At 44.7% G+C, this 21017-nt stretch overlaps 1 protein-coding gene across 18 annotated transcripts in view; it reads right to left on the bottom strand.

The window, feature by feature from the left end:
• The window catches only part of LOC139757548 (protein quick-to-court-like), a 148526-nt gene that overhangs the window by 33760 nt on the left and 93749 nt on the right, over nucleotides 1-21017 (bottom strand). For 10 of the 18 annotated variants that reach the window (XM_071678128.1, XM_071678129.1, XM_071678123.1 and 7 more), the window contains exons 2-6: nucleotides 14233-14485; nucleotides 12894-13122; nucleotides 10610-10687; nucleotides 6520-6699; nucleotides 2537-2821 (exon numbers count right to left, since the gene is read on the bottom strand). In XM_071678128.1, the coding sequence (XP_071534229.1) occupies nucleotides 2537-2821; nucleotides 6520-6699; nucleotides 10610-10687; nucleotides 12894-13122; nucleotides 14233-14477 (1017 nt within the window). In that variant the 5' untranslated portion in view covers nucleotides 14478-14485. The remainder of the gene's footprint in view (nucleotides 1-2536; nucleotides 2822-6519; nucleotides 6700-10609; nucleotides 10688-12893; nucleotides 13123-14232; nucleotides 14486-21017) is intronic. The other 8 variants (XM_071678134.1, XM_071678137.1, XM_071678132.1 and 5 more) reach the window with 3 other exon arrangements.

Raw genomic sequence — 21017 nt, 5'->3', positions numbered from 1 at the left:
TACCTGAGACATTTAAATTCCTTGGATACAGGTTTAAATGCTTATGCACGCCGACGTTTAAATTTCTTGGATGTTTGTGTACCTCCAACACGTGTCAGGCTTTAAAGGTCGCAGATGTTTAAATGTTTTCTGTCGCTCTGGAGACTAAACCTCTGTTGAGTAACGGCCAAGTTGAAGCAACTTTGAGTGAATTTCACATGCGGGCGAGTTTGCATGCCAAATGCGCGCAGATATAAAAGTGGTTCATAATGCAACCTCAGGATCCCCTCTTTGGGGCTCTTGCAACTTCAAGGCTGCACTCCAAGCGGGAGGAAGGTAAGGTGGATGTGGGTGTGTGTGTGTGTGTGATATACTATTTCCGTGTATAGTTAAGCATACAAATGCGCCTATATCTAAGTATACACTAGACACATATAACCGTCTGCACCTGCAGGTTGTGAATAAGGCCATAAAATGATACCAAAGAAGCGAGTAATCCCCTTACACCACTGGCCACCACTTCTATACAGCTAGCGAATTTTGCCTCCTCTTGTCAGGCACTTTAAACTTATGTGGCCCACTTATAACTTACACGATGCACTTAAAACTTTAAGTATGGTACTTAAGACTTATGTCTAGCACTTTAAACTTATGGCAGTGTACCAGCTGAACACCCTGGTTAGCACATCCCCTCATTCCACTACACCAACGCAGCTCAAGTCTAGCAGAACTGCTGTAGTGTCTGGCATCACTGTTCTAGCTTCTGGCACCACTGCTTTAGTGTCGAGCAAGACCACTAGAGCATCTGTCAACATGTTCTAACGTCTGGTAACACTGCCTGGGAGCCTAACAACACACACACACACACACTCTATTTTCTGCTTTCCTTGTAGATCGTCACCAAACCTGTTCCCTAACTGAGTCCTACTGCTTCAGCTGACTGTTACTACACCCTTTATACCCCCTAGCTGACCCTAGTCATCTTTCTTCTTTAGTGCTCCACTCCAGCTGTTGTTGTGGCCCACAGCTCCACCCCAGCTGTTGCTGTTGTGGCCCACAGCTCCACCCCAGCTGTTGCTGTTGTGGCCCACAGCTCCACTCCAGCTGTTGCTGTTGTGGCCCACAGCTCCACTCCAGCTGTTGCTGTTGTGGCCCACAGTTCCACCCCAGCTATTGGTGTGGCCGACTGCTCCCCTCTAGCTGTTGTTGTGGCCCACAGCTCCACCACAACTGTTGTTGTGGCCCACAGCTCCATCCCAGCTGTTGTTGTCGCCCAGAGCGACTTTGAGAATTGCTGCTCACTTGCTGACCTTTTAATTCTTACATTCTTTGAAAGGCTTCAAAAATAAATATAATGACATTATACAGCAAAATCATTGGGGTGTACCGTATGTTTTCACGTCAAGCTGGGACTTCCTCCACAGGGTGTCGTGAATATCTGAGAAACCCTTAAAGTGAACTCTAAGCCCATTAAGGGAGGCTCTGAACCCATTAGAGGGGGGCCGAGTTGCCTTGCCTTTCTCGAAACTCGTAGGGAGTGAATGATCGGTCACCAAGTCACGTGCACTGTGGTTTTACGGCCCCGAAGCAAGAGAGAGAGAGAGAGAGAGAGAGAGAGAGAGAGAGAGAGAGAGAGAGAGAGAGAGAGAGAGAGGCTGATCGTCTAAGAGGAATCTTATGTAGTCCGCCCACGAAAAGTAAGAAGTTCTCATAAAAGGTTCGAGTGAACAATACGTCTGCCAAATTCCCTGCAGTAGAGAAAATAGTTCTGACAGACACCACCATTTACAGGTTTATTGAAAATACACAAATAATGAGTAAATAAATAAATTAGATACATGAATAAAGGTCTGCAGTGTTAGCTCAGTGGTTTAATTCTTAGTTCTACTTTCCTACACTGTTATGCTTGCTTCTGTAGTATAATTCTAATGTAAACTGAAGCTCTCTCTCCCTGTCATAATCAACGTGTTACTCATCTATCCACTAACAGCTAGCGTCATGACCCATCTACTCATTTAACTACTAGCATCTTGACCCATCTCTCTCTCTCTCTCTCTCTCTCTCTCTCTCTCTCTCTCTCTCTCTCTCTCTCTCTCTCTCTCTCTCTCTCTCTCCACCCATCCTCCACTCTTTCCGACACTAACTTTACCTAAAATCTCCCCTGAACTTCCCCTGAACTTATCTTAAATGTTCTTCGACAACACATATGTACTTTACACGCTCTAGCCCACCACTTACCTTAAACGCTCCGGCTCAGCACTTCCTTAGTTCCCAAGTTTGTAAAATCAGTCCAGAACTTTTCCCGTTCACACTTTCCTGTAAAACTTCATTGGCAGTAAACTTTGTCCATACTACATGGTTTCCTCCTCATTCTCTTTTTTCTCCTGCTACCGGCTGAGCCGAAGGGAGAGGCGGGTGGGGAGGTGTCTCAGTTCACCATTCAGTTTCCACCACAATGTAGTTTAAGACGATACATCATCTCGTCACGGACCACCAGGTCCACCTGTTATCTGTCCTTTCCACGAACTTCAAGTGCCCCTGACTAACGCGTACGTACCTTTAGCTCCCTGATCCTGCGAGCAGCCCGCTGCGTGGGAGTGAGGTAGTTGTCGGGGTCGTGGTCGTGGTTGTGTCGACAGTGGAGGACGTATTTGAGGTTCCTGCCTCCTGCCCCCCTGCTGCCGCTGCCACCACTGCAGGAGGAGGTCGAGTGCTGCCGCTGGTGGTGTGACATGCCGGCGTCGCAGCTCACAGCCGACGACACGGAGCCAAAGCTCTTGACAGAGTCAGCGTCGTCCAAGTCTGGGTCTGGGGACCTGGAAGGCGTCTCCGGCTGCGACGCCTACAGGAGGGTGGACAGACACTTCATCAGAACCTCACCAATCAAGCAAAAGGAAAAGAACTACGTGTAACCTAAACCATCAACCCAGATTGAGGAAATTAGAGGGACAACTGTTCACAAAAGAGACCATTTGAATTCATACTCTTTTACTGTATATTTTAAAGAGTTTAACATCAAACTACATGACACTTTTACCCCATCTTTTTATACAAGAAAATGATCATAGCTTCTATAAAGGGACTTACCATTATCCTGCAAATAGACACCACTGGACTAAAAGATAATCATTAAAAAGTATTATTGGGAAAGAACACGAAATGGTAACAAATATACATCCACTTACAAAAACACTGAAGGATCAAGTGTAAGTCATAGAGAAAAAAATGTTAAAAAAATTTTTGATTACTACTAAAAGCTTGACTACTAACTAAAGATGACAGTTTTAACAGTCAGCCACACACACATATGCAAAAGCTGGGTGGGAACCAACGTTAGTACGGAAGCTGTACACGCAGCACACCACTGTACACCAGACTACTGTTAAAGGAGACATCTACTCTAATGTCAAAGGTTAAAGGTCGAAGGGAATGATCACAGTTATCAGTGGGAGAACCCTACCCGTCTGCACTGGCAGTCTGAGTTCGCAAGTGATATCAAGGAGGTTATCGAAGTGGTGGTGTGAGGACTTAATGATGTCCAGGTTACTGGGAGGAAATATATCAAGTTACTGTGCCTGAGGAAGATACCACGTTGCTGTGACTGATGTTATCAAGTTACTGTGTCTGAAGGAGATATCAAGTTGTTGTGCTTGATGTTATCAAGTTACTGTGTCTGAAGGAGATATCAAGTTGTTGTGCTTGATGTTATCAAGTTACTGTGACTGAAGTTATTGTGCATGGAGATATCAAGTTACTGTGTCTGAAGACATTAAAGAAGAATCCCTTTTATAAAAGCTAAGACATCTGGACATCTCTGAGCAGACCCAAGCTGGGATAACAGACTTGGATGTATCGCAAGAGATATGAATATATCCCAAACAAAACCGCAGTAATCTCAAATGAACTGGGCATACCTCACGAGATCATGACATACCGCACAGAGACCTGAAAAAAAATCAAAGAGACCAGGACATACTACCCATCAGTCACGAACCAGGTACCCGTAGGCCATCTTGTCGACCTGAGAGGAAGAAAAACTCTAGGGACCTGAACATACCCCAATATATCTAAGTACGAAACCCAAGGAACTTGGACATAGCCTTCCCTTCCGCGCCCTCCCGCCTAGCGGACCTGAACTAAATTGACGCAAGGTGACCCTAGGACGCGCACGAACTGTGCCTTCATTTCTTTCCCCCGTTACTCACATGCAGTGCGTCGGCCTCCCGGACCAGCCCAGTGGAAGGTAGACCGTACAATAACTGGTTAGGTCGGGTCAGACGAGGCAAGGCAAGAAAACCTCAGTTCCTTCAAGAACTGGAATAACAAGACACTCCTCACCTTGGGTCAAACGTGAGTACCGGCCTGACTTGTTCTGTTCATGTAATTTCATCCAGCGTATTACAGTCCCAAGTGACTCGTCTTTCCCAGCAAGTCCAACAAGTTCCATCAGAACAAAGTCTTTGTTCTCCACACCCAACAATACTCGACCCACGAGAATGACAAGAATCCGCTCCAGACATGTAACCCAAAATGACATGACACCTTGTGAGAACCTAATATAACCAGGATCCATAATACGACAAACTGTTACATCGACCCTTCACCTTTCCTCTCACCTCCTGCAGATAAATGACTGTCGATTGTGATGTTTCGCAGTCAGATTAGCTTATTGGCAACGTGAAAGTGTGGCAGAGTTTTGAAACAGTTCGACTCCAGCTGCTAATGGCTACGGGTTGGGGAAGACTATGTATGCTCCAGGTTCATGGATGTCAAGTGTGAGTTATGCAGGAAGTATACCTCTCGATCACTCAGTCTCTCAAAGCCCTGTCACCCCCCCCCCCCCCCCCCACCGCTGATGTAGCCCTATTTACTAAAGACCGTAAAGTGAGGCAAGATTCCTCTCCATGGAAATAATCAAATTATCATGACTTAATGAAGAACTTCTCAGATTCTATTTCGCTATCAGGTTTGTTGTGAACATGATTAGTTAATTCCTCGCTAATTCATGTTACGTCTACTTTACATTCCTCTTCCGTCTACAGCATCTACCACTCAGTATCTCTACAGTCAATGTACCTCACACACGAGACATCCACCAGCGACAATTCTACAGCGTAGCCGCCACACATGAGGCCAACTCACCAAACCAGACACCGAGGTAAGCAGTCGCTACACTTCTGCCTGCAACACCGTCTGGTTCTCCACACTGTGTACACACGTAGCGTGGGAGAGGTGAAGGGGCTCACTGATGACTTTTCTCTGCACACAGCTTGACTGCAGCAACACCTGGACCCACCTCCCACCTCACCTCACACGCTCCCAACCTCATGAAGACCTTTGAACCAGCCTTCTCTTCCTTCCTGCTTTGAATTGCCTTATCATCACCTACTTTTCTCAACTGTTGTTCGTCTGTTCTCTCTCCTTCGTCTTCATGTTCAAGAAAATTTGGTTCTTCTCGACGAAATTTTTGTCACTAAGTGGGTTAAATGCGCGTCCTCGCTTTGTGTTCAGACGGTGGCGATGTAAGTGGAAGGTCCTGTGTACAACGTCTTGTTATTCCCGTGGGAAAAGGTGAACACAATGGACGCTGCTGTGCGACACAGTGGGTAACTTTTTAATTCGGTTTTTCACTATTCACGTCTCCTACCATCATGATAACAAAGATAGCAGAGGGAAACAAATGTAATATCCACTTTACAATCTTTAGAAGCCTTAAATTTCCATCTTAAAACAATTGTCTGGTTCTCCACACCTTCCAACATTAATCCTTGATAATCCAAGTATACGTAAATATATGAATATTCAGCTGAATCAAGTCCTCTCTCTGAGGAATGATTCTTGATGTTCTCTCGTCTACAACTTTATCATAAAGTCGTCCCTTTGAATTTTAGACGTGTCTGGCTCTCATATGATTTATACATAAGCTTCTTTACACAAGGCCCGAAATGGAAGGCTGAAAATGAGCAACTGAATCTGGTGTTAAGAAATCTTAATTCGATGATAAAGAAATACACTGAGATACGATTTTCTACCCAGGTCAGACGTGACTACTGTACCATACCTTCCCTGTACGCTACAGAAGTCATGATAGTAGATATCTACTGTAGCAGCCAACACCATACTAGCCAACCTCTACAACAGCAGACACCATACCAGCCACTACTCACTGTGGAAGATGATCATTCACCGTAACACCTAACCTTCAACACAGACGACACCACGTTGTCTAAGATCCCACTTACCCTCCACCATACAGCTACCCTCCACCATACAGCTACCCTCCACCATACAGCTACCCTCCACCATACAGCTACCCTCCACCATACTAGCTACACTTCACCATTAAGAATACCTCTTCATCACTGTAGTAACCCTACACTGTCGCACCACACGCGTCACCATCCCTACTAACCATCACTCTACACACGCCTATCACCATAGCAGCTACGTAGCCCTTCTACCATACCAGAGATCCTACACCATACCACATACCCATCACCAGAGTACCACATACCCTTCACCAGAGGAGTCCCAACATACCGGCATGAAGGTGGCTAGTGGGCTGATGTGGGACGTGGGGGCCACCGAGGACACGGCCAGGAAGTTGGGTCGTCGGTAGTAATGATGGTTGTGGCTGGTGGTGGTGGTTGGGTGGTGGTGGTGGTGGTGGTGGTTGGTGAAACTCGGGTACCATGGGGTCGAGCCCAGACCAGCGTAAGACTAAATGGGAGATGATTACAAGGGAAGGTTGTTAGTCCAAGGGAGGTGGTGGGGGAGAAGAGAGGGAGAGGTGGGGGTTAGTGGTGGTGATGATGGTGGTGGTGAGAACAGAAGTTGTGATGGTGATGTTGGTGATGAGCGCAGCAGTGAAGGTGATGGAACTGCCGCAACGTTGAGCATTGTGGTGGAGAAGGTGAGTACAGTGGTGGAGAAGGTGAGCACTGTGATGGATGAGCATTGTGGTGGAGAAGGTGAGCACTGTGGTGGAGAAGGTGAGCATTGTGGTGGAGAAGGTAATATGGCATTGTTTTGATGATGGTGATTACAGAAATGATCAAAATGACATAACATTCTCTTGATGATAGTGATAAGTGGTAGTGAAAGTGAAATGAAAGTGTGAGTGTTAGTATGATGATGATAGTGATGATGAAAGTCCTACAACATCCTGCTGATGGTGAAGAAGGTGACAGGAGCGATGGTGAGTGATGTAACATCTTGACAAATAGTGAGGGTGATAGTGACAGGTATTGGTGAAGGTGACATGAAGATGATGAGAAGGGCCGGCAGTTAAGCCTTCAAAACACTCAACCACTGGTGACGATCATGACAAGTGATAGTGAGAGCGACATGAAGAAGATACTGGGATAGTGAAAGTGACAATGACACCTTCTGCTGAAACTGATGATGGTGATATCTGGAAAATGATTAGCATGGTGCCATTCCATGACACACAACATGCTCAACACGACAAACATTCTGCTAACAAATGATATGCAAATCAGAGTAACAGACCTGTTCATAATAACATTAGTACATCAAACTACAATGATAAGGAAAGTGACACAATTATTCTCTGTTCTAATGGTGCAACAAATGGTAATGCTCATAATGGTTATACAACATTCAAACATCTATGGAAATAACCATCAAATACATTATACATTTAACACTGCTAATACTACAATTACCAACACATTCTATGAGCATCGTAAATCTACAATGTCTACATAAAACTCTACAGATTAATGATAAATAAATGCCAACATGAATGAATGATTAATCATTTGGATTAATATTAGCAGCTATGAGGTTAATCATGATAAAAACCAACATCACCCTGATTAGTAGTCATATATTCACCTTTGAGAAAATAAAAAACGAAAATCACAATTCAAGAAAAACCAATTCATACATATTATTTCTGACATGATGTTCCATTTATCCTTTAAGTGAAAGAGGTTCTCAAATGCTCTCTGATCCTTTACTCCACGATCTTCATGTTTTCTGTAAGTCTTCTAAAAGTATTTCCTAACTTAACCATTTTCTTTCCTCCCTTTCCAACCTGCTCTTGACCACACTCCCCCACCAGGAGCAACACGTCCAGCAGTGGAAGGTAATACACATTACGTTCCTCCGACCGGACACTGGCTGCCTCTATGAGCGACCAGTCTGGTGTACATGGACCAGGTGTGTCCCGGGACAGTAGACGTGTCCCAGGAATGTTGCCCATAATTAGCATAACCATCTAAGAGTTTCAGTGCCAATATAACATACAGAGCCTTCTACTTTACCATCCTAACTCCATCTATAGTAGTGAGTGGTGTGGAGACTTCCACTTTATACTAACCTCGCTCCATCTATCTAGAGCAAGTATTCTCCATCCTACTACAACATATATTACAATAACAAACACCTCTGGTCGTGAACAGTTCCAAGTATGTGATACCCAAAGTTATACCTCGATCACTACAGAAGAGGTTAAAGGAACCATCATGGAATTCTCTGCCCGGCCACGTCTCGCAACACTACACAAACCTCACAAAACTACTTGCCAACAATTTGGCCTCGTTAAATGGTTGACACAAATTGTCAAAGGCGAGAGGACTCCAAACAAGAGTTGAATAATGAATGAACGAACGAAACGGTTTCCACTACTTCTCGAACAGATATCTTTGAGAAGGAAATTACATCAACACCTGGAGAGTGAGAGACAGCCTGAGAGAGATTGGATACATGTATATGTGCGGTATCCATCACTATGTAGATAATCTACAAAATCTATAACATTCATTAAGACAAGTGCAAATGTTGGAACAGTATAGTAACGTAACACACTCATAAAACGAACCAATTTTCATTTCGTGAAAACGCAAAACCTCACCAAAGCTGAATATTTCGTATGGATCCACACCGGGGAAATCTTTTAATATGCAAGATAAACAAATGATTATTTCCACCATCCCGGGACCCACGCACAATACCAATATTCTCTTTAATGAAGTTATATATTCTAAGCCTACCAGTAGTGAGGACAACAAAATGATGAGAAATTATACATCCAAGGATAAAAACGTAATCGATGAAAACTTGGAATGTAATAATATCAACCATGCCAGGTCAGGCCAGGTGGCAACCTCCAGCCAACCAATTAGCCAGAGGCAATCAGCCGAGTGCTATGATGGCCACGCCCCTTGCTCACCTGCACCTTTGTTGACTCAGATGGACCCCTGACCTCCCCTGTGTCCCAGCCTCGTAGTAAGGTACACCTGGCTTTGTAGACATGTCTACTTCACTCGGTAATCTCTCCTACTTTACGTCACTGTGTGTTCCCCTGCTGTATGTCCTTCCTCCTTCACTTCCATGTGATACGTGTGTTTACCTTCTTTCTTCTACAGTTCTTGTGATCAGATATAATCTTACTAATGATTATCTGATCATTACCACACCTCTCTGTACTTGTAATCATTATCAGCCATAATTACTCCCATGGTATGGTTAATATCCGTATGGAAACCCATACTCACTCTCTCCCATGTCACTGTGTACTCGCACATCCACTAGCATTCCTCTACTGTGGTGTCTATCCTGGTTCTTCTACGTCAACCAACAATCCTCAGTCTTATTTCACTAGCATTTCCCTTCTGTAGTATTATTCATCCATTTCATATCACACCTCGTTGTCCTATCTAATATTTTCTACCACAGTTCCCGTCCATACCCAGCAGCTCTAGCATACCACAGTAAAGCCACACCCTCCATGATTACCATACCAACGCTCCTGTCCAGGGTGTACAGCCACACCCAACATTGTTCGCTGTCTCCTATAAACACAACCACACCCTCTGCTACTCTCTGATCATGCATATGTCTTCCTGATACTCCCATCCGTCGTGCTTGTGTATCGCAAAGACATAGCCATAAAGTCTTTCAACACAATGACATCTGCATAATGACCCTGTCCATCTCACTCTGATGTCCCATTTGGGGGTCTTTTACACACTGACAGATTACTGACCCCAGACATGGAATTCCTACGAAGTCCTGGACTGATAGTGCTAATTACAATAACAGAAGACGACGCCTCTGGTCTCACCCTAGGTCTGGAAAGCTCAGCCTTCCAGCCAGCCAAAGGCTTGGAAAGCCACGAAGAAGGCGACCAACGGCTTGGAAAGTTACTGAACTTGTTACCACCCCAGAATGATCTGCCTGAGGCTACACACACCCTCCGACTCATGTCTCAGACACCAGTATGAACTGCAAGCGCCGCCCACTGTTGAGAGTGAGGAATCAAAGAAGATCAGAACTACTGCAAACATGATTAGAATAATTATAACTTGAGATTCTTGAAAACTAACATCCACGACTACACTATTGTGCTGCTTGTGTTACACTCATGCTTTCACTTATACGTGGAAACTTCAGGACCTGAGACCACTATGGTCTTCCACAGCTACTAGAGTTGAGGGATACGAAGGTATTACGGTGTTACACAGGTCAGGTCAGTGAAATCCAGGTCAGGCTTCCCTGGACTGCTACGGGTCAATACCCTGAAGATAAATATCCTGGATAGCTACCGCGTCTAGGCCACGAAAGATCCTGAAAAGCTCAGGCCATGGAACCCCTTGCCTACCGTGTGGATGTTGAGGTGTTCCAGCGACCGTTCCAGGATGGAGAAGAGCGTCGTCGGCGAGACAATCCTTGGCCAGGTCTGGACGAAGGACCATGACGTCACCATTATGCACACGGGACAAGAACAAAGACAGAGAGAGTCGGGACACAGGCACGTATGGAACGAATCATGAGAACACTCGAAATGTAATGTAAGCCAAGCAAGGTGAGGCAGATAGGACAGCATGGAAGGGAGAATACATATCAAGAAATGCATAATGATAATGATACTATTCTATGCATGATAAAATTGATTAAATTATGTGATCTAGATCTTAGGATATGCTCTCTCTATATATAATATGCTATAAGCACATGCACTGTGAGGACAGTGGGACACGCAACGTGACTTCGACATTAGGACACGAGCAGAGGGTCATTAGATGACTGGAAGAGGAAAATATATTCTGGAACGAACACAAGTGACACAAGATTTAACACATACGGACGGACATGTCAGTGAAGCGGTGGCCGGCATGTGCTGGGAAGCAGAAGCCCCGGATTATACAGCCAGTCATCATCTACATAACCCATGACCTTAGATAATTAAAATCGGGTCAACTACAAAGCGGATAATCTGGCGTCCAAAATGAGGAAGAAAATATAATGAAGTAAAGATGGCAGCACTGGCAAGCGACCCCCCCCCCCTCCCATTCCCCACGTCAAATATTAACCAATTGACCTTTGACCTCTTCAAAGTCGAACGACTGCCTTAATCCGGAAGTGTGAACAAGATTTCCAGGAACATTATACTGATGGATGTCTCCAGGTGACGACTCCATGATCCAGTTGACCAGACGAAACGTAAATATAAGACGACTCTCTCAGTAGGTCGTCCATGACAGACGACCCCACAGATCGAGGATACAAAACAACTTACATCGAGGACAACGTCTTCCATCACGACCACAAATTACATTTACACCTCGAGACTGTGTGTCGCACTTCATATCACGGAGGACGTAAGCAACACCTGATGAAATTAAACCTATACAAAGCTAATACCAACAATAAACCAGCAAAACTACGTAACTCAAGCATTGCACATGATCTAAAGTCATACTCCATCCAACTCCGTCATGCATTTAACAATGTACTGTACAACCATGCAGGTATATATTATGCACACATGCACCTTCGCAACACTGAGATGCAACCATGCAGGAAACATGCTACCATACGGCATTTGAACGACAAAACCTGCAATCATGCGAAGCCAACCAAGGCAGCACAAACAATGAACGAAGCTAAATGACAACAGAATAACGGTAGTGGCAAAACACTAGAGCGAAGAAAATTGGAACTTACAATATCCGTAATTAAAAGAAACAGAAGCGTCCACCCGAGGGAGGTTGGTACACTGAGGACCTTCCTATACCGTAATGGATAATAGAGCTGGGTACATCATGATCAGAACTCCTTCCCTCCAATCCATTACTCAAGCTCAGCGACTTAAGAATTCCAATCGCTTTTGCTATTGAAAGTGCATTCCTAACTCTGGATTACATGTCAGGCCGACGCATACCTTAGTTAATCAATTGCACTCAATTCTGCAACAGTTCTGGTCACATGAGGGGTCTGCTCCCAGCCTAAGATCCATTCTAGTCATACTGTAAGGAATCTGAATCTGATTCTGTGATCAGGAATTCTCTTTAGAGGGATCTAAGCCCATGTTCAGTTGTTTAACGTCTTCCTTAGTATTACATTCTCATGGAACCAACTCTCATTCTAGCGAGCTACTGGGGCCATACGTATTACCAACGGGACTTCCCAGCTGTGGAAATATCGACCCCTCACATACCAGACAGCCATCAAGTGTGAGACATGGTCTCCAGTGTGCAACACGCAACCACACGTGGCTGCACGTATGCAACCACAACTTGACCAATACATGTCCACAGCATTTCCTCAACACAACAACACCATACATAAAGCAAAACAAACTTCAACACAAACCTCAAGACTAATCTTAATCATGAAAATATGGAAGTGAGACCTTTCCATGATTGAGGATAGGAACGCACAAACACACAGGAACTGAGCAATACATGTCCCCAGGCCATCCTACCGAGGGGCATCGTCACTAATTACACGACTTTAGACTTTAAAAAAATCAATCCAGTTCTTCTTATCAAAGTGGAATCGAACTCTGGTAAAACAAACCCGATTATAAAGACACGATCTACCGTTCCAGGAGGCCAGGAGGAAGCAAGACCCTCCTGGCCTTGCCTGCAGGAGGTACTTACATGGTTCTTCCTCTCGGAGATTGAGTTACTGCTCCTTCTGGAGTAGCTGCCGGCGTGGGTGAACCTCCGGGGGGTTTCTGGGGTTAGGGAGTGGCCGTAAACCCTCGAAGTGCCGCTCGGGGTTGAGGAAGCGGAGGGTGACGTCGATGAGTGGCAAGAGTTGGTGAGGAGTGAGGACGGGGAGCCATGGCCACCGCCCATCCCTCGCGAGGTGACGAAGCTCGCAGACCTGTGGGGGAGGAGACGAGGTCGGTTACCAGGGGTAGGAGGGTGGCGCGATCAGGGTCGTGTTGTGTGTCTTGACTACCTGGTGGATCAGGGTCGTGTTGTGTGTCTTGACTACCTGGTGGATCAGGGTCGTGTTGTGTGTCTTGACTACCTGGTGGATCAGGGTAGAGGTGATGGGAAGTCTTCCCGCTGTGAGTGGATGAAAGTCGAGTCTTCCCTACATGTGAACCACAGCAGATATGCAAGGGTTCCTCCCGACACGTGGATTAGGAAGACGATGACGTGGAAATTCCATACAAATTATTACAGACGCAACAAAAATCTACAGTTTGAAATATGTATACCGTTACGTACCCAATATGTATACCGTTACGTATCCAATATGTATACAGTTGCGTATTCAATTTGCAAAAAAAAAAAAAATCTATCTACTAACCAATTTTCCCTATCAGACACAGAACTTCCACCGAGCATCATCACCTGATCCTTTACCACAACATTTTTACTTTGTTCTGCAAAATATGTAAACATTCGTAAGTTAATTTTCCCCGCCTGCTGGGGATACTGTCCCGCCACTGACCACCAGTTTCCCTCACTAACATGCAACAATCTTCCTTTACTGGATCTCATGTTCTGAAATGAATCATCTACAGTGTGAGAAACTTTCATTCTCAGTAATACACATTTCCTATATATCTACGATGCAATTTGTCGTTAAATTAATTTTCTTATTTCCATAAAAATTTGACAAAATCAATCTTTTCCGTTCATACGACTATTTTTTCCAAAAAAATACTTTTTCATTTAGCAAATATTATTCTATATCATAACAAGATATTTTATCTACATATATTCAAAGTATTTGAGCTAAAGTATAACTTCCCCCACAGAGAAAAATGTTACTTACATGAGAACATAAACTCTCCTGCTGTGGAGAATATTCTCCTGTGAGCAAATATTCACTTGTAAGTCAATATTCATTACTGAAGATTTATCCCTCAATGCAAGAATATTTCCCTCAGTGGAAAATTTCTTTTTCATGTGAGCAAAAAGATCCCTGAAGGAGGAACCATTGCCCTGCATGCAGGCAACACCCCTCCGTCTGCCTCACCTGACGACGCCCCTGGCGCTTGAGCGGGAGCCCGGCCGTGGCTCGCTTCTGCTCTGCGCCTCTGTCGCCGCTGTCTTGGTCTCCTGTGTGTTGTTGTTGTTGACGCTGGAGGATTTGATCCTTAAGGACGCAGATCGGGTGAGTCTAGGGATCCTGGAGGAGCGGGAGGCCGTGCTCAGGGAGGACCCTGGTCGCTCCTCCTCTAAGGGCGTGCAAGGCAGAGAGGTCATCCCCGATGCTTCCATCCCTAGGGCTGCAGCAAACAGGATAATAAGACAGGAACATTAATAACGTGAAGGATATACGTGTGACCAGGAATTTTCCTGTTATGACAAAACAAGATAAATCTTTAATAATGCCAATAATGACCTGGATTTTGAAATATAAATTTGACTCTCATGTTAAAAACATATTATGCTCCTGACCTGGTTTCGAACTGGCGTTATAAAGCATACAAATCACAACCAATCTTTAGACTTATTCTTACAACGGGTTCGATTCCTCAACATGCACGTACTATTAATATTTTCCATCTACCATCTTTACCATGAGTATTATCATTCTTGATATCATTCTCTTATCACTGTTACTACCACAATTTTGTCCTCAACACCACATACATGAACACATAAACACACGATCACTGTCTACAATACATTCAGCCAGAGTATCTGGTGTCGAAACCAGTATTCAGCTTCATGTGCTTCGTTCCCCCGGAATATTCACCTCAACTACCCCCCATAATGACATACACTCCCTCTCCATCACGCCTCCCTCGACCATCACACAACAAACCAAATTTTCTCTCATTATTTCCTGATGACACAAACAGGAGTCAGTTAACCCGTCTTACAACCTTTCCATCACCTGCGGTAAAGCTGCTCCCAAACTCACCAGATAATGGCTATCTTTCCTTCTACGAGAATTTAGAAACAAGTGGAAATAAAACATATTGAAGTCAACAAATAAAATCCTGAGAGACGAAGAGAATCTTGTATCAACACAAGATTCATATCTGGTCTACGTTTCATCAGGATACAGACCAGCGATACAGATGGTTCACTGTAATAATTACAGGACGAAACTGATGGTGATCATACTTCAGTTTCTCGTTAGGCAAAGCCAAATATTGACAGACCTGGTCAACGCAAACTTGTTACAGTGATAAACGATGTTACGGTGAGGCGTATTCCGTCACAGTCACATGTAAGCAATATACACCGTCACATGGTAACGTCACATCCTGTCATGGGATCTCTGCTGAAACTGGCGAGAAATTCCATTAAATCCCATCAGCATTATACTTGCAAGAAGTATGCGACATATGCCTTTGAACACGGCGCACAGCATACTCCTTAACCATGCCAACATACCAAGCATACCTATAGCGAAGCTTGAGGGGAAAGTATACCATATGATTTTAATTTCTTCTATTGTGCTATACTCGCATCAGTATAACAGAGTATGGTATATATCTAAAGTTCCCCCAACATACCACAACACACACACACACACACACACACACAACATACACACACACACACACACACACACCCAACACAAACACACATACACACAAACACACACACCCAACACACACACGCACACCACCACCATCAACATTTTGGGAAGTAACTGTCTGGAAGCCACATGCAGTTACCTAACCCCATCTGTGTCCTTGGTACACCAGTTGGCACCCCGGCTCATCATTTCCCTCACCAGTTTTTACCCCAGCTCCCCCCCTCCCCACCCCCCAGGTTGTGACCGAGGCTGGTTAACACCAAGGGTTTTAAGCACAGTTAGTTACCCTCACAAGGTTTTTTTTCCCCTTAACGAAGTCTGTCTTTCGTTACACAACGTAATAACAAAGTTTCTTGTCCAGAATTACGGCATTTCCAATATTTTCTCAAGACTTTGGGATTAACCTTCGTAAATTCAAGACTTCACCGAGTCTTTCTTACCTCCAAAGATCTTACCATTTCCACATTTTCTCTCCCCAACTTCTCTCGAATATCTACACCGTTTCTATGTTTTTATCTTGACTGGTGGTGGTCGTGGGAGGAAATGCAACTTGCTACCGTCTGCAAGAGGGATTTGGAGTCATGTTTTTGCACTGAATAATACTACGGCCGGATCCGCATTTGTGATACATTCACTGGCAAACCCACAAATGCAAAGCTGACGTTCTTTAAGTATATAATGTTGTCCTGACCCTGATATTCCTTTAGGATATAAGTGACTCATTGGCTAATGGTGTTTCGACTGGCGGGATATTTTCATTCTTTTGTTCTTGCCTAAGTTTGTCTTGATAGATGTGATGGCCGAAGGGCATAGGACGTACAGAAGGGATTTCAGCCTTACGTAAATGTTATGAAGTTTTTGGCTAAAAATTCGATCTTTTCGAAAGTTTCATTACGAAGTTTTTACATATTTTGTTTACAACTTCCTTATCGCACATATTCATCTCAGATGGGAATATGTTGAAAACACAGTGATTATCTTAAGCACTTATATATTCATTTAACTACGTGGAAAATGTTTGAAAATAACAAGGGAACAGTTTCTCCATTTTCTAAAAGCAAAATCTTGTAAAACTAATCGTAAGATTTTTCATATTTTCTCGTACCAGAGCCTCAATCTGGCCCCCAGGGGACCACAGGCAGGATCCTGCCGCTCCTCACAAACATAACAAAACACGTCGACGACTGCGCTCCCTGAGAGAGAGAGAGAGAGAGAGAGAGAGAGAGAGAGAGAGAGAGAGAGAGAGAGAGAGAGAGAGGACTCCTATTACCATTTCAACACCATTTCCACACAGCAATATCGGTCCACTACCTTTAGAAGCAGCGCAGACTACAGACCACACACTATGACCTTTACTGACCTTTCAGGGGTCAAGCCACGCCTTAACCAAGGTGCTACTGACCTAATACAGAAGGTCAAGCGAGCGTTACTGCTGGCCTATCCGTTACTGGCCAATGATCGTTATATCTGCTGTGTGAGAATTAACCTTATTGAAAAGATTTGTGGAAAAAAGAGATATGCTCTCTCTCTCTCTCTCTCTCTCTCTCTCTCTCTCTCTCTCTCTCTCTCTCTCTCTCTCTCTCTCTCCACGAGAGGTCATACCCCATCAAATACATACATACGGGATATATATAGATATAATGCACATCCGTGAAGCCATGGTAACTGTGGCAGGTGATATAATCCTCTATAATAACACTATAAGGATTCAAACATCCCAGGTCGTCGTCATGACAAGTGACTGGCTAACCTCCCACACCAGGACTGGATACTCTTCCAGCCACGCACACACACACACACACACACACACACTCTTAACACTGATGCCCAACTACACACTTCACTGCACAAAGCTGATCAAGTTACTGCCACTGACAGTGAATCAAGCGAGTTATATAACAAAAACAATTATAACATCACCTAGAAATAGAAGAATAAAGAAAATTATAATTGGAAAAGTCAAGGTGACGCAAATGCCAACGAATCCACGTTCAGTCGCCTAAGATTCTGAGAAATATAACTCTAAAATTTTGTTTATGATATAAGATCTTATGCACATTATAATCACGTGCCATCAGGTCCTCTGTAGGGTAGACAGAGGATACGAACACACGACCTGATGCATCTTAACTACCTTCCCATCTGCACCACCACCCACACAGGATCACCACCTGAAGAACGTTATATATATATATATATATATATATATATATATATATATATATATATATATATATATATATATATATATATATATATATATATAAAAGTTATATGGTAAAGAAGCCCTTACTGTCCTCAGCGAACACACGAAAAACAGTGATAAAGTTGATACAGAATAAAAAATTTCCGACATTTGACAAGGGAACCGGGGAACCCCCACTCCCCCCCCCACCATGACCTGCGAGTCCGGGTTGGGAAGATCCCCCTCCTCCCCCAGTGACTCACCAGGAACCAACCCCCGACCTTCAGGAAAGAAAATCTTACAGCTTCCAAACGTGTAATTATCTGCACAAGGAGGCAACCCTCGCCGCTATCATCACACACCAGCAGGCTACCCTCCGCCCCGCCTCTCTCACATAATACACACAAGCAGGCTACCCTCGTCTCTCTCACATACTACACACAAGCAGGCTACCCTCGTCTCTGTCACTATACACACCAGCAGGCTACCCTCGTCTCTGTCACTATACACACCAGCAGGCTACCCTCGTCTGTCACTCTACACACCAGCAGGCTACCCTCGTCTCTGTCACTATACACACAAGCAGGCTACCCTCGTCTGTCACTCTACACACAAGCAGTCTACCCTCGTCTCTGTCATTTGCTAATTCGGATTTATCTTTCCATGAAACTTTTGTAAAAACACACATTCTTTCCTTAGGGGTAACAACAGACACATCTTTTCATTCCTTGGAAAAGAGAAACGAAAGGAGAAAAGCCATTTCATTTGTTCACAGAAACGGGGAAACAAAAAACGGAAGTGTGTTGAGGAAAACAAGAGGCGAGTGTGTGTCTTGATCCGGCGCTCGAGGAGGAGGAGGAGGAGGAGGAGGAGGAGGTGCTGGTGCCAGTGTTGGCAGAAGACACAGGCAATATGTTGGGGAACGTGTGTTCCTGTGTGTGTTTTTTTATTATTTCCTGACACAACTTCAAGTTACAGAATATATTTCACAAGTTACCCAGCAGTATAGTTCACCAGGAAGAAACAGACACCAGCAAACCGGAGACCATGTCTGACTGAAGATGATGATGATATGATAGTGATGGTGATGATATGATAGTGAGGATGATGATATGATAGTGATGGTGAGTACGCTGGTGGCGAGATGATGAATACAGAGGTGAGGTTGATAGTGATGATGGTGATCCTACGGTGACGTAAGTAGAGGATGAAGGTGACGGCAATAATGAAGACAGACGGAATACGGCTCTCTCTCTCTCTCTCTCTCTCTCTCTCTCTCTCTCTCTCTCTCTCTCTCTCTCTCTCTCTCTCTCTCTCTCTCTCCCTGAGGCTGAGCTCTACAACTGCACACACCGGCCTCAATAACCCTGTACAACCTCGGTTCTACAACCGTGCGAAGGGCCCAACTCTGTGACAGGTGATTGAAATGCATGAGATTTGCATACCAATGACATTTTTAGGAACGGTGGAAGCTCTGATTTACTCAGCCAATAATGGACCATTTTGGGCCACACTTTACCTCTAAGTCTGCCTGCAGGATTTACTCCTATATCAATATAGATTCTATATTACGTCTTCAAAGCCTTGATCGTATAATCTGAAACCTAACCCACCTGACTCATAACTAAATGAGTAAACAAACGTTTCTTGAGGTATTACTCATTCCTGGGGCAGAGGAGCAGACTCCACTCAGAAAAAGATGGACACTTAAGCATTTAGTGGTCGAAAAATAGACGTTTCCTTTGAGGAACGTTTCTCGCTACAAAAACGTTGCCTGATGCTAAAACTTCATCACATAAGAAACGTTCTCTGATAGAAAAACTGATATAAGAAACAATGTCCAACACATAAACGTTTCCTACAAGAAACGTTCCCTGACATAATAAACATTTTCTACAAGAAACGTTCCCAAATAAAGAAAATGTTTGCCGATACAACCAGCTGGGCAGCTGCACTCCAGCTGAAAGACATCCAATTACGAGGAGAGAGAGGGACTCTGTTATCTTATGATGGCAGTATTTGTACCAGAAACACAGGGGTGTTGTCCCAAACATTTCTTTTTCCTTGTCATTTTCCCCAGAGCATCTCACGTTCCCACTCTCCTTCCCATATTTACGTTCCCCTCACTATCATATATCATGTTATTTTGTCTCTCCTCCCTTCACTGTCCCCCTTAAAGTTCACTTTCTTCTTTCCTCAGTGTTCCTCCTCACTATTTCAATAACCCAGCCAGTTCTGTATTCATGTCTCCCTCACTTTCAAGTTCACGTTATCTACACTTAATATCTTCCAACCTGTCACTTCCCTGCGCTTTACGCTTATCTTCGAACAGTCTTCCCTCTCCTCCATGACTGGATTCTAGACCTGGCCTCCTCCTCTTCCTCCTCCTAGGTTTACTGGCCTCCACGAATGACCTTCGAGGTTGACCTTCTCGACTTCCACGGCAGGTCTCTGCCCCGACCTCTCTCACCATCCTCCAGGTCCTGCCTCCCGCTGTCGCTATGGTAGGACTCCTGTGCAACCCTCCAGGCTAACCTTTTACTGGCTTCTGACTCGTCTACTTTCCAGTTTCCAGAATTGTCTTCCATGGTTGATATCTCCGCCCTAGCCCCAGGGCTGGCCTTCGGTTGACCCTCCACAAAAATGTGGAGGAGACCTTACTGGCTGCTGCTCCACTCGCCACGTCCACCAGCCCCGCGGCTCACAGCTGACGGCCGCTCCCACTCCCCCACCACGTCCAATGGGCCTGGGGCTGACAGCTGACAGCTACCCACACTTCCCACACAAGCCTCATTTGCGTCAGCGCCTGTCAACCGGAAGCTAGGGGAGGGTGGAGAGAGAGAGAGAGAGAGAGAGAGAGAGAGAGAGAGAGAGAGAGAGAGAGAGAGAGAGAGAGAGAGAGAGAGAGAATCACTGCATTAGAGGCCTGATGGTATCAACCAGTGTGCCTTCCTGAATAACGCCTGGCGCTAGCAACCAAACCTCTGCCTTCACTGGCCACATCCCAGACCTTCAGCACCAGTGTATGCCCCTGCAGCAGCGTCTCCACTGCAGCCCTAGTGTGGCCACCGCTCCCACG

This window comes from Panulirus ornatus, chromosome 27 (assembly GCF_036320965.1).
Source record: "Panulirus ornatus isolate Po-2019 chromosome 27, ASM3632096v1, whole genome shotgun sequence".
Lineage (NCBI taxonomy): Eukaryota > Metazoa > Arthropoda > Malacostraca > Decapoda > Palinuridae > Panulirus > Panulirus ornatus.
The sequence above is the reverse complement of the archived record's forward strand: the minus strand, read 5'-3'. Positions and strand labels throughout refer to the sequence as shown.